Consider the following 13,380-nt stretch of genomic DNA (forward strand, 5'->3'; position numbering starts at 1 on the left):
GCGACATCTCGGAAAGAGCGATCCCGAAATCAATTAATCCGAAGAAAAAGAAAGAAATTGATCCGATTCGAGATCAATCGTTTACTGACTATTAGCGGTGGCAGCCGGCGACAGCATCTGCTGCTGGTGCTGCTGATACTGTTGATGCTGCTGAGCGTAAAGGGGGATGGGAATAGGCGCCGGTGAAGCTCCCTTCGAGTATCCCACGGGTCCGGCCGGTCTCTGATAAAGCTGCGGGGCCCCATAAACTTCCTCGTAGTCACCGTTGCCTCTAGAAGACCTAGGTTTCGCCGCGCTACGACCATAAGTATCCGGCGTGCGTCTTTCAGTCTGCACCTGAGTGTAGCCATAAGTCAAACCCGACTTATCGGTCCTGAGGCTCTGCTGGCTCGGCTGACTCATCCTCGTCCCGTAGATCATGCTACTTCTATCGTAGTCGGACATCGGGCTTTTGCTGGTCACGGTAACGTCCGGCGACACTGGCGATTTCCGGTAGTCAGGATCCGGCGATGGTGTTGAATATTCGGTCGAACCGTCCGTTAATCGCCTTGGTTTCGGCGGAGCGTTCGCGTAAATAGGCTGACCGAACTTCCTCGGCATCGGTTGAACCGTTTGTACAGTTACTGGCGATTGGGTCTGTTGCTGCTGCTGCTGCTGTTGTTGCTGCTGCTGGAACTTCTGTTGATGTACCTGCTGATAGCGGAAAGCTCGGTTGTTGCAAATATTGTTACAAATATGGAGAGAAATGAATAGTTTTTTGAGAGCAATAACTGATTTTTGCGACATTTGTGCGAAAAGTAGCATGAAATCTGTCAATTTAGGAATCGAAAAGATATTCTGGAGGTATAGGTATGTTCAGGAGACTCTCCGGCGTCTATGTCATGCGGAAAAACTTTATTTATTATTCTATGTAAAGAGAACAGATGATTCTTGCCGCGATCGCCATAAGAAATAGTGTAAATTCCGGCAAGAATCATCCGCGGAGCCTAATGAAAGTTGGCGTCTCTTGTGGCGAAATTAAGAAGCTCTGTTCTGGGCCCGTACAGCGCCAATTAGTAAGTGGCTGAACGCTGAAACTGCTAGCCGAAACAGAGCTTCCAGATTTCACCAAAAGTGGCGGCATTGTCTGGCTAGCAGTTTCAACGTTTCGCCGGCTACTAATTGGCGCTGTGTTTGGACTCTGAACGGAGCGTCCAGATTTCGTCAGAAGAGGCGCCACTGTTTGGCTAGTAGTTTCAGCGTTTTGCCGTTTACTAATTGGCACTGTACGGACCCCGAACGGAGCTTTCAGAAGTCGCCACAAGAGGCGCTATTATTGCCTATATAGCAATTGATACTTGCCGAATTTTACATTGGATATCATCGGAAAAGCGGATCACGCTTGCTCCTGCATTTGTTATCGGAACATGAAATATGAAAATTGTTTGTAACTAACTAATTCGATCAGAAATATGCGAAAAATTAGGTACAGGTACGTTGCTGGCGATCTCTTTTATCTTTTCCACTGATAATGAATCGTTGGCTACGCGTTTACGAAACACGAGCTGCAGTATTATGTGCACTATGATTGTATGGCGCAGGGTCTGGAAACGCTTATCTTTTTGCTACAATTTGTAGTATATATATACTACAAATTGTAGCAAAAAGATAAGCGTTTATATATACATATATATGGGCTACTATACTAATATATATACTATACTATATATAGTATACTACTATACTATATATATGTTACAAATATATATAATTATAATATATATATAATGTATATATACTACATATATACTATATATATATATATATATATATATATATATATATATATATATATATACTACAAATTGTAGCAAAAAGATAAGCGTTTATATATATATGGGCTACTATACTGATATATATACTATACTATACTATAGTATACTATATATACTATACTATATATATAATATATATATAATGTTACAAATTATCTTATATATATGTATAATGTTACAAATAAACATTATTCTTACTTGATGATGGGCCTGCACCGCGTTCTGGTGGGACATGTGCTGGTGCATTATGGCCTGGTGTGGATAGACCTGTTGCATCTGCTGTCCAGACTGCATCAGCGTGCCATACTGTTGTTGTTGCTGGTGCTGGGACGTTCCAGGCTGCCCGTACTGCGACTGTTGCTGGATCCAACCGTTCACCAGAGGCTGAACAGCCTCGTTGATATTATTGTTCGCAGCGTTCACCGTGGCGCCACTGTTGTTGTTCACATTGTTGTTCCCGTTGTTGGTGTTCGAATTGTTGCTGCCACTGAGGTTCGGGAACGAGGCGGTGTTCACGCTGTTCGGGCTGGAGTTGTTGTTGGAAGCGTGGCTGGGCTCGTCGCGAGATTGGAAACCGTGGAAACCGGAGTCGCTGTCGTCCGCGCTCTGATTTAGGATCGAGGAGATCGACGAGACGCTCGGACGTGCGCTGCGTTCGCCGTCTTGCTGGCCGGCGATCTCGATCACCACTGCTGCCTCGCCGGCGCCGCTGAAATAATTAGCATTCAGTTCTGTTAGGACATCTTTAGCCTTGCGGAGACGTTAGAATTGAATTGTCGATTGTCTTCTCTCTGTCGACACGGAGTCGTCGTGTTCTGTTAAAATACAGCGGATCTTTCTGTGACGCATTGCGCGATCCAATGCATTTTCATTACACGAGATACAAGAACCGCGGTCGTCGGACACGTGTGACGCTGATGGTGCAAGCGTTAATGGCGCAAGATCTAATTGCAGATTTTAGTCAATTATAATGAAACGTGAGAGATAGTTCCAAGGAAAATATTTCGCACGTATAGTAAATTCTTCCTAATTTACGCTCAGATTGTACACAAAAATGGACAATTTTTGGCAATTACCAACTGTCAACAACTATAGAAACGGGCCGCAAGGTTCGAATAATCGTATCTCTTCTTCCCAAATTGTCCATTGTTATGCACAATCTGAGCGTCGATTATAGAGAATTTACTGTATTTCGCTCATCAGACTATGTCGTAATTAAGGGGATGATAACAGCCCTTAACCCATTCGCAATCTTAGAATGCATAGCAAAATAAAAGAAGGCAAACAATTAATCATTGCAACCATCGTAAAGTAACTCTGTGCGCTGACAACTTCAAATAATGCTGTGCCAAAAACTTGACAAGATCACTGTGTTTCATTCGTTGCTGCGTTGCAAATGTGTTATAATCGCGGGTCAAAAATATTTTCTCTCCGTATATCTGTAAGATGAAAGGGCGCGGAACAGCAAAATTATTTAAAACTGTCTCCGACGAAAATCTGTATGGAAAATATATGGCGGAATAACCGGCGGATCCCGCAGGTTCGAAGTGATTAGACAATCAGCCGATTTTCCGAGCAATTAGCCGGGGTCGGGTAAGTCGGAGGAGCCGAGTTCGAGCAAACGGAATGCGAAATTCGCTTTGTTTCCCCACGGGGTGGGGGTGGCGGCACTGGTTTCGCAGCGAATGCGCCGATCCACGGTGCATCCTAGGCGCATCGCGGCTGCACGGAGGATGCAGGCTCTCGTTCCGCGCGTAATCGCGGCCCAACTAACCCAACTCGTTAGTTTGCTTCCTGGGAAGTTAACCGCGGATAAACCGGAGTTGCCGAGGGGCTGGGGATCCGGTTGTCGTTGCCCCGTTGTCCCGGTGAAAAACTGCGAACGCTCGTTTCATTTGCCAGCGTCCGAGCTGCACGAATTTTCCATCTGTCCGGTCGGGTCCGTCAGCGGTTTCGAGTTTGCTCGTTCTCAAAGCTAATGACTAGACCAGAGACCTTCTTCCTGCGCTCCACTCCTGAAGAGAACGCTCCCCGTCTACCCTTATTTGTCGAATGGTTTTTCGTATTAACCCGGTACTCGTTCTCGGTTTCGACACCGATGCGTCTCTTGGGAGCATGGAAATCTGGGAACCGCGAGCAAATGAGCTGAAAAGGGATCAGGCTGTGCTTCTGCATCGTGTTTTCGATCTCTGACGTTAGCTTTCGCGACATACAACGGCGTGAATAATAATAGGACCAAAGTAACATTTACATTTCTCGTGACGTTTAAATTATATTTTTATTATATTTTTATTTTATTTATATTTTATTATTATTATATAATATGTATTATTATATTATATTGATTATTATATAATATATATTATTATATAATATATATTATTATATTATATATATTATTATATTATATATATTATTATATAATATATATTATTATATTATATTATATATTATTATTATATTATTATTATCATAATATTTTTTATCATTATATTAAATACTTTTATATTAGAAATAACAGAAAATAGAAATATACAAATAAAGTTTGTTTTCGGTTTTTGATTAAGTATCAGTCAAAATGTAAATTTTACTTCAACTACATATAATTGTGCACGCCACTGTACCCTTCAAATCAGATTTTAGTCGGATTTCGTCAGTAAACGCTTCGAACATTGTGCAAACACTGTTTAAATATTTATAATGTTATAAAAGAAATATCATTGTGTTTGTAGAGTCTGAAGAGTCGTTCCGTGCATGAAACGGTTATGTTCAGCTTCTAGAGTTGAAACACGAACAATTCTTAAAGTTGCACTACAATTGTTGTACTCGCAAACGCTGTTCGAACACAAGTTTAAACGTTCACGATCATATTAAAATAAATACCACTGTATCCAAAGGAGTCTAGGGAATCGTCTGCTGCTAGAAGCATTCGCGTAGCTTCTTCGATCGAAGTAATTAACTCTTTACATTCGAAGCTACCTTGACGCTGAAACCAAAATAGTTTCTTTTTACCTACGCTATTTCCACATTATGTTTATTGCATTTTATGCATATGAAATCGAGTCTTATGACCCATGCAATATTTACACTCCTAACAATCTTTTAGACCATAAGCAAGCTCGATAATTTATAAATCATTTCGCAACGGGATATAACAATTTTTGGAGGCGCCTCAGAGTGGCCACTAGATTTCGAAGGATTAACATTAATCTTTTTCTTTCACAGGAAATTGAGAAGGAGGATCACACAATATTGTCATAGTCTTTGGAAGCAGACTTTCCATAAATCATTTCGGCGCTGCACGCGGCTGAAGTTGCTCGCTAGAAGATGATTGGTTCATAGAGGCGCGTTCTAGGTTCGCAAGCATCGTGGGAACGGAACGGTGTCTCGCGCCGGAAGCCTCGAATCTCTGAGAGCGGCTCGTTTCCTGGCGCGAGTAGGAGCGAGTGGGAAGATAATATCGGCAGTGGAAAATTAACACGGAACCACTCACGGATTGGGGTCCTGGAGGAGCGTTGCCAGAGTCAACGCGTTCACCCACTGGTTCATGCTCTCGCGGCTGTCCGCCGCGAAGTGGTAGGTCCTCATGTTCGCGTGCTCAGCTTTGAACGCGAACTTTCTGTTAACCTTGTCCTCGGGCTTGCAGACGGTGACCCGGTACGACGGCAGCAGTATCGAGCCGAGCAGCTTCTCCTCTTCCGGACCTGCGAGCACACCGAAAAACAAAGTCTTGAACCTGATAATCTTCAGACACGTACGTCAAATATCGTGAAATGTTAATTCCAAGTTTCGAAGACGAACATTTATCGATGCTTAACCCTTTCGCTACGGCGGTTCAGTCCGCCGTAGCGCCCCTCCTGAACGGAACCACCCGCCGAAATTGTGCACATTGCGCGTGGATAGTGTATTTGGGAAGAAAATGGATTTTTCTTTAAAACAATATAGTTATAATTTCTGCATAAGGTATAAAGTTATTTAATAGGTAAAAAAAGTTTCATTAACAATGGAAAAAGTGAAGAAATAATATATAATATACAGTAATAAAATAAAACATAATATTCATAATACAAAACATAATACATAATAATTAGTCCTAAAGTTAGTACTTTCGATTTTCTATCCCTTTATGACATGTAACACAATAATAATGGGAAATGCAGGTAGAACAAATATAACTTGAATGGTGTGTCGTTTATTTCGGACTGTCGTTTGTTTGTTTCGTCAAAAGATTCACGCAATACCAGCATGTCGGATATATCCGGCGTCCGTCCCCAGAGGGCGATCATGTGGATGTCGGATATATCCGGCGTTCGGCTCCGCGAGTGTTCATATGGATGACGGATATATCCGTCGTTCGGAGCGAAAGGGTTAAAGAATGTACACAAATCTTTTGTATGGAAAAATTGTAACTCTATTCTGAGATATAATCATTTAGCTTGAACACTTTGCAAAAATATGTTCACGGACAGCTGCACCTTGCAGGTTGAGATACGTTTTTGGAGGGAATTGACAGAGACGTCGGTTTTACATTTTGCAGACGTATTTATCAACGATTAAAGAGCGCATTGCGATCCTATTGGAAGTTAAGTGAAGAGCTAAGTAAAGTAAAGAGCTAAAAGCTAAGAGCTCTAAGTAAAGAGCTTTACCGAAATCAGCGAAAGTGACTAGTTTGTCTTCTCTGGTAAGAATAATACACAATATACAGCGTAATAAACAAATTTTTGCTGATAATTATTGCCGAGCTATTAACCTACTGGGCGCTTCGATAGATAAATAGTAAATTCTCTCCCATTGTCCCGTAACTTTTAAATAAAAATGGACTGTTTGGAAAGAGGAGACGCGATTATTCGAGCTTCGCGACTCGTTTTTATAGTCGTCGATTGTTAACAACTATAAAAACGATCTGCGAGGCTCGAATAGTCGTATCTTCACTTCTAAAATTACCCATTTTTGTGCACAATCTGAGCTCGAATCAGGAAGAATTTACTCTAATAATTTAGCTTGAACGCTTTGCAAAAATATCTCGCGGGTTAAGACATGTTTTTGAACGAAATTGACAGGGACATCAGTTTCAAATTTTACGGACGTATTTATCAACGTTTAAAAAGTGCACGCAATTATTTTCATGAGAAAATTGCGACCCTATTGGAAGTTGTAATCGTCTAAGTAAAGAGCTCTAACGAAATCAGTAAAAGTGACTAGTTCGTCTTCTCTGGTAAGAATATACAATATACTATATATGTATATATATAGCTATATATAGCTATACAATATACAGCGTAATAAACAAATTTTTGTTGATAATTATTGCCAAGATATTAACTTATTGGGCGTTTCGTTAGATATACAGTAAATTCTCTCCAATTGTCCCTTAACTTGTAAACAAAATTAGACAATTTGGGGAGCGTTGATACGATTATTCGAGTCTCGCGGCTCGTTTTTATAATCGCCAATTGTCATAACAACTATAAAAACGATCCGCGAGACTCGAATAATCGTATCTCCTCTGCCCAAATTGTCTAATTTTGTTTACAAACTAACGGATAATTGAATCTTGACTGATGAAGAATTTACCGTATTTCGCAAATCTATTTCAAGACCATTGTGACTTCTGAATTTGTTCAATTAATAAACGTAAACTCCCGTTTACGAATAAATTGCAATGAAAAATTAAGCTATTTTCAGCAGATTTCCATACAGGTATTTCTATGTATAGTATGAATAATGGCGAAACACAGATGCAATTTCAGCGGACAGAGCCAGAAAAAACAATGCTCGATGCTATTACAAGCACAAATTCCGCATACCGTGGCATCAAAGGATGAAACAGGGATCGGCAGGGTTCGCCGTGGCAAGACGGAGATTCCGAGAGGGTTTCAACGGCATTCCGTGCACTCGCGAGCACTCGCGGCGCTCTTTCGGCTCCGAATCCCTTTCACGCGCGGATTTCACCGTGACGCGCTCGCGCGCCGCCAAGTCGGATGAATATTTCTCATTAATGAGCGAGTACGTCGACCCTCTTGCCTCGTCTTTTTCGAGCTCTCCGGGATGAAGCGCGGGCTGCATGCCGGCCGCGTGGCTGGCTGCCTCGTCGGAATGGATCCGCAGAGAGCCAGACAAAACGATCTTCCCGGAATCGTTTGACGCGGGGTGCCTTCAATGGACGTACACTGCACACGCTGCACCATGGTAGGCTGATTGCTGCGAGAGGCACGAGCATTGTCGACCGCGGAATGCGCGGAGTATCGTTTTAAGACTCGGAGCGAGACGGTGAACGAACCTGTCGACGACCACGAGAAAACGAGAGTCGGATCGAGAACGCGCGTCGAGAGAATTTCCTTCGTCGAGAGGCAATTCCGACGATGGGACTTGCGAACTATCTTTTCTGCGGCCGGTGGCTCTTTTCAGATGATTCTGTTAACGGTGGAATCGGAGACACCGCGATCTATTACAGTTTCCTCGGGTGGAATCAGCGGAGACATTGAGAAGCTGAAGCTTGGGAGACACTCCCGGTGTCTCTGAACAAATTTTGAAGTTTGATATCTTGGAGCATCTTTTCGGCGGAGGAGAAGTAGAATAGGCACGTCTTTGGTCAGACATCGCGAACAATGATGCTCTACCGTCGTCTTCGTCGTCGTCTTACTATCGCATCTGAGATTATACGTTATATGCTCGGCTGTAAGTCCATTGTAAGTCCATTGACCTTTAAATTGAGACAAATAAGGATTTTGCAAATTAGCTGTAAACGATGCCATTAATAATGCAAAGCACAATCTTCAAGAAATTTTCAATTTTTCACAAGATCAAATAAAAATGAACTTAACCAATACTTGAACGAAAAAAATGGCAATGCGTTTTTAGAGGACGCAAATTAATTTGATTAATTAATCTAGTCGTTCCGTTGTCAATATAAATGCTGCTACCTATTGTTTGTTTCTGAAGAAATCGACTATATTGTTTTTTCGACGAAAAGATCCTATGAAAAAAATACGTTTGCACTGCGTAACTCATTTTCAAAGAAAACGTGTCTTACTAAATTTTTTGTAGCGCTGGCCGGGGTGCGTTGGAAATATTGAACAACCTAAAGGCAACAAACACGACAATCCACTTGACCTCTTGCGCTACGACGAGTCAGACTCGCGATGAAAATTTCACGCATGGTCTACCAAATATGAATGTTATGCTTTTTTTCTACGTTGAAACAAAATTTGATTCTTCTGCTGTCAAAGTTTAACCCTAGAAAGATAACCATATGACAACGTACGTAAAAGATAACCATACGCTTCAGAGGCGCATGCTTTTCTAAGGCGTCAATTTTACACTAACAATGGATATTTATTTAAGTTAATCTAGTCATTTTAAAGGTTTGGCATTATTGTAAAAATAAAATGCATTTATATTATATTTTTTTATATTTTAAGTAATTTTAAACTTAAATCACTAGACCTCTATGAAAAATTAACAAAAATCAACAATCTTCGCAGGCGCCTCTGCGACGTAGGTTATCTTTCTCGGGTTAAGAAAGAAACTAAACGAAAACGTGCAGGAAACAGAAGTTGTCTCGTTCTATCAGGCAAATGATTAAGAACCGTAAAACGTAGCTGCATCGATCATAGACCGTTGCTCAATAGTAATAACTAGACTACGGATTTTATGCAGTTATGGCAAAAATGTGTTGATGCGATTTAAAGCAGCGGATAGGTTAAAAGTGTTCGAGAACGTCAATGCACTAGTTTTAGCTCATCAAATCTCGTTGAAGGGAAAAATCAATTTCTACTTAGTTTCTGTTTCTTGTAATTCATGCGAACAATTTTTATTTCGCCTAAAAGTCCGCAGTCTAGTAATAGATATATTATTTTGTTACATTTATTTTTATTTCAATAATATTTATCAATATTATTTTGATTTCCATCGTAAGAAAAACGCAATTGATAAAAGAAATACCATAAATTCTCCCCAATTGACGCTCAGATTGCGCACAAAAATGGACAATTCGGGAGGACGAGATACGATCATCAGATACGCTCCTTTTTATAATTGCTGACAATCGGTAACTATAAAAAAAATAATAATCGTATCTGCTCCTCCCGAATTGCCCACTTTTGCGTAAATCCGAGCGTCGATTAGAGAGAATTTACTGTAAAACCAGATAAATACACGACCATTTCCAGAGTTCCCTCCGTAAAAATTTGCTTCTCAACAGCGTCGATCGAGCAGTTAGGGTTGCTTGTGTAATCTAAAAATGTCCGGAGTGCCGAGGGTTAAAACACCTGCTGCGTCATCCTCCAGCTCTTGACAATAAAGGACGCGGTAAAAGAAGGAAATCACAACGATGATGAGACTTATTCTTCGCGTGACAGTTCACACACGCGGGAAGACCAGTGAAATCACCCATTCCTCTGAATATACTTTCGAGCGTTGAAAGGTTTCTATTCGAGGCGGTAACGTCATTATCATACGACGAGGGGCTTCCAGCGAATGGCTCCAGGACCTGGTCGCGATCGATCGTCGGGATCGAACCGACTCGGATCGCAGGAACGGGGTCGGACACAGGCGTGGAAATGATTCCGCGGATGCGACAGAAGCCTGACAAATCGAAAGGTTCGATTCGACGGTTCCGACAGGCTCGAACGCAATTGACACGCGTTAGATATCGAGCAGCGGCCGGCTCGCAGGCCGGGATGGGGAGTGGATGGGTGGGTGGGCGAGTGAGCATAAATCACCGACGAAGAACCGTGGACAGAGCAGCGCGAACGGGAGGAAAAACTGCCATAAATTTCGCCGTGGACGTCGCACGAACCGGGCCACGGGTCCGTTTTAATCGCGAACCTCGATTCTCGTGTCAACTTCTTCCCTACTTTCTTTGGAAAATGTCGACAACTGAATTCGAACAGTGAATGACAAATATGAACCCTTCGAACGCACCGTTTCGACGTTTAGTAGCGTTGCTATTGTTTCGGATGCTGCAGGCTAATGTGGAAAATGAGAAGACAAGAGAAAAGTGGTAACAATTTTTGAGAAATATTTGGAAAAACATGGAAGTCTTGAGACCTACCAATGTTCGTGTATTTTCGCAGTTTAACATTTTATCTACCGGAAGTATTAGGTCTACTGGAAAATTCTGTCCGTTTTTGAATTGAAATATAACACAATTTTCATACATTTAATGATATTTATTGTAGAATATACTTTCCATCGTGACTTATGACTTCTTGCCAGCGTGATGGCAACTTGTAAATGCCATTTTTCAAAAATGATTTATTTTTAGAGGCGAAGAACTCGACTAGTGCTTGGTTGACATCAGCTTCAGTTTTGAATTTCTTTTCCTGTAAAAAGTTTTGCAAAGAGAGAAACAAGTGATAATCGAAGGGTGCTAGGTCTGGGGAGTATGGCGGATGCGACAGAATTTCCCAGCCTAGCTCTGCGATTTTCTGACGAGTCGCCAAAGCAGCATGTGGTCTGGCATTATCATCGGTAGCCATGTTTTCACGATCGCGTCTCACTTAATAATGACATGAGACATCTTTGTTTCAGTTTATTTAGGAGAGCGCATGTGTGTAAATGCAATGATAAAGAGAGATAGTCATATATGTCTCAAATCAACATGTGCGTATGGATTGAAACTTGAAGTGACACTATCGGACAGAACTTTCCGGTAGACCTAATATATTAACTGAATGTTCAATTACTGCGCTATACTAAGAGAAATCTGAACAATCTTTTCCTACACGATAATCCCAAATTAAATTATCAGATAATGTTATTGGCGACGACTAGTTGGTGCACGACTCAAATAATGAGTGCTGTTAAACAATTGATTAAGAAGTGTTCAACTTGAAAATTGTAGACCTTCTGCGCGTTCATTTATAAGAAACAGGAATGAAACGAAAATCTGTTCGGTTCATCGATAATTTTAATATATTGAAATGAAAAGAATGGAAAAAAATGTCGATATTTTCCAATTCTCTTCGTTTATTCATTACATTAAAATTCGTCTCTGTATCTTTATAAAAAAAAATGTAGAAAATCTACAGTCTAACATAAAATTTGTCGACCGATTTGATCATTCGAAATAGCTCAGTAATATATGAAGCAGCATACGAACATAATTTTCTTAAAACATTACGTATCAGCGGTGATTTCATAATTTCTGAAAGTCTACAATTTTCAAGTTGAACACTTACGTGATACGTAATGTTTTAAGAAAATTATGTTCGTATGCCGCTTCATATATTACTGAGCTATTTCGAATGATCAAATCGGTCGACAAATTTTATGTTAGACTGTAGATGTTCTACATTTTTTTTTATAAAGATACAGAGACGAATTTTAATGTAATGAATAAACGAAGAGAATTGGAAAATATCGACATTTTTTTCCATTCTTTTCATTTCAATATATTAAAATGATCGATGAACCGAACAGATTTTCGTTTCATTCCTGTTTCTTATAAATGAACGCGCAAACAGTTTTTATTCTGGAGTGACATTTATGATCGTATGTATTCTTTACAATATTGACGCAAATATTATTAAGCATCGAGGAGGCCATTCGAATCTCAGATTCGTGTTTGTTGGAATTTCAACGATGACCCACCTAACAGTTTTATGGCCCCTTGCGAGGGTGAGCCGTTGCCTACAGAGGCCCAGATGGGCCCAGACGACAGTTCAAAAGTAGACACCGAACCGTGAGGTTGCCACCTCGGGATTTTCACCAACACCAGATTTCTGTATCTCTGTAGTTTTGCAATATATCACCATCACTTATTTTACTGGATACGCGAATGTTCTGGAGTAGAATTTGTAACTCTAAATAAAGTGCTTTTGAGTATCCTTTCATTCTACAACAGTGTTTGATTTGTTCAACGCACATGTTAACGAAAATAAATTGATTGACGCGTGATGGGGTTACGAGCGTATCAAAGCGTAAATGCAGTAAATTTGTTCGCGGTTGAAAACGTCGTAGGCTGGACAAGTCTCGGACGTGTTTATCGGGGAACAATCGGCTGATTTTCGTCTCGTTGTTCCGTTCTTTTGACGAGAACGATCGAGCGAGCCGTTTACGCGCACGCGAATCGCGTTAATTAACACGACATTATATGACGAGGACACACAATAGGAACAACGCGTGTCTGGGTTATTATTCCGCCGGTGGAAATTAATTTACCGACGCGTTCTACTCCATCCGGGCGTAAACCCGCTTAATGCGCATTTTAATATTCGCGACAATAAACGGGCGAACGGTGGATGGTATCCGTAAATACACGACCGTCTAGCTATTCGCTCGATACGATCCCTCGCGTTTTAATGAACTTTCAGGCTGATGAGAAATAGTCGTTAGTTACGCCGCTATTCGCTTCTATTGTGTGGTACGTTAGTATCCTTTTCGGGATTTAATCCGATTTGAGGACGCTCGGAATTCTTCAGCGATTTTCGCGATTAATTGTGACTTTCGTGTTAACCCCTTGTGCTCTACGATTAAACTTTCGATAATGTGTACCACGAACAACAACGAGATCGGTCACACGCCGAGTCTTTTTATGGTTACACGAAACGTGTGAATTTAA

General features: G+C 41.0%; 1 protein-coding gene across 11 annotated transcripts in view; it reads right to left on the bottom strand.

Annotated features, from left to right (window-relative positions):
- The window catches only part of LOC117220757 (uncharacterized), a 376,568-nt gene that overhangs the window by 116,679 nt on the left and 246,509 nt on the right, over window positions 1-13,380 (bottom strand). For 10 of the 11 annotated variants that reach the window (XR_004490342.2, XM_076524407.1, XM_033471026.2 and 7 more), the window contains 3 exons: window positions 5,308-5,518; window positions 2,013-2,523; window positions 90-693 (listed from right to left, as the gene is read on the bottom strand). Coding sequence is in view for 10 of the 11 variants with exons in the window: in XM_076524407.1 (XP_076380522.1) it covers window positions 90-693; window positions 2,013-2,523; window positions 5,308-5,518 (1,326 nt within the window). In the remaining variant the exon portion in view is untranslated. The remainder of the gene's footprint in view (window positions 1-89; window positions 694-2,012; window positions 2,524-5,307; window positions 5,519-13,380) is intronic. The other variant, XM_033471018.2, reaches the window with a different exon arrangement.

The sequence above is a fragment of the Megalopta genalis genome, chromosome 9 (genome assembly GCF_051020955.1).
Source record: "Megalopta genalis isolate 19385.01 chromosome 9, iyMegGena1_principal, whole genome shotgun sequence".
NCBI classification, from domain to species: Eukaryota; Metazoa; Arthropoda; class Insecta; order Hymenoptera; family Halictidae; genus Megalopta; species Megalopta genalis.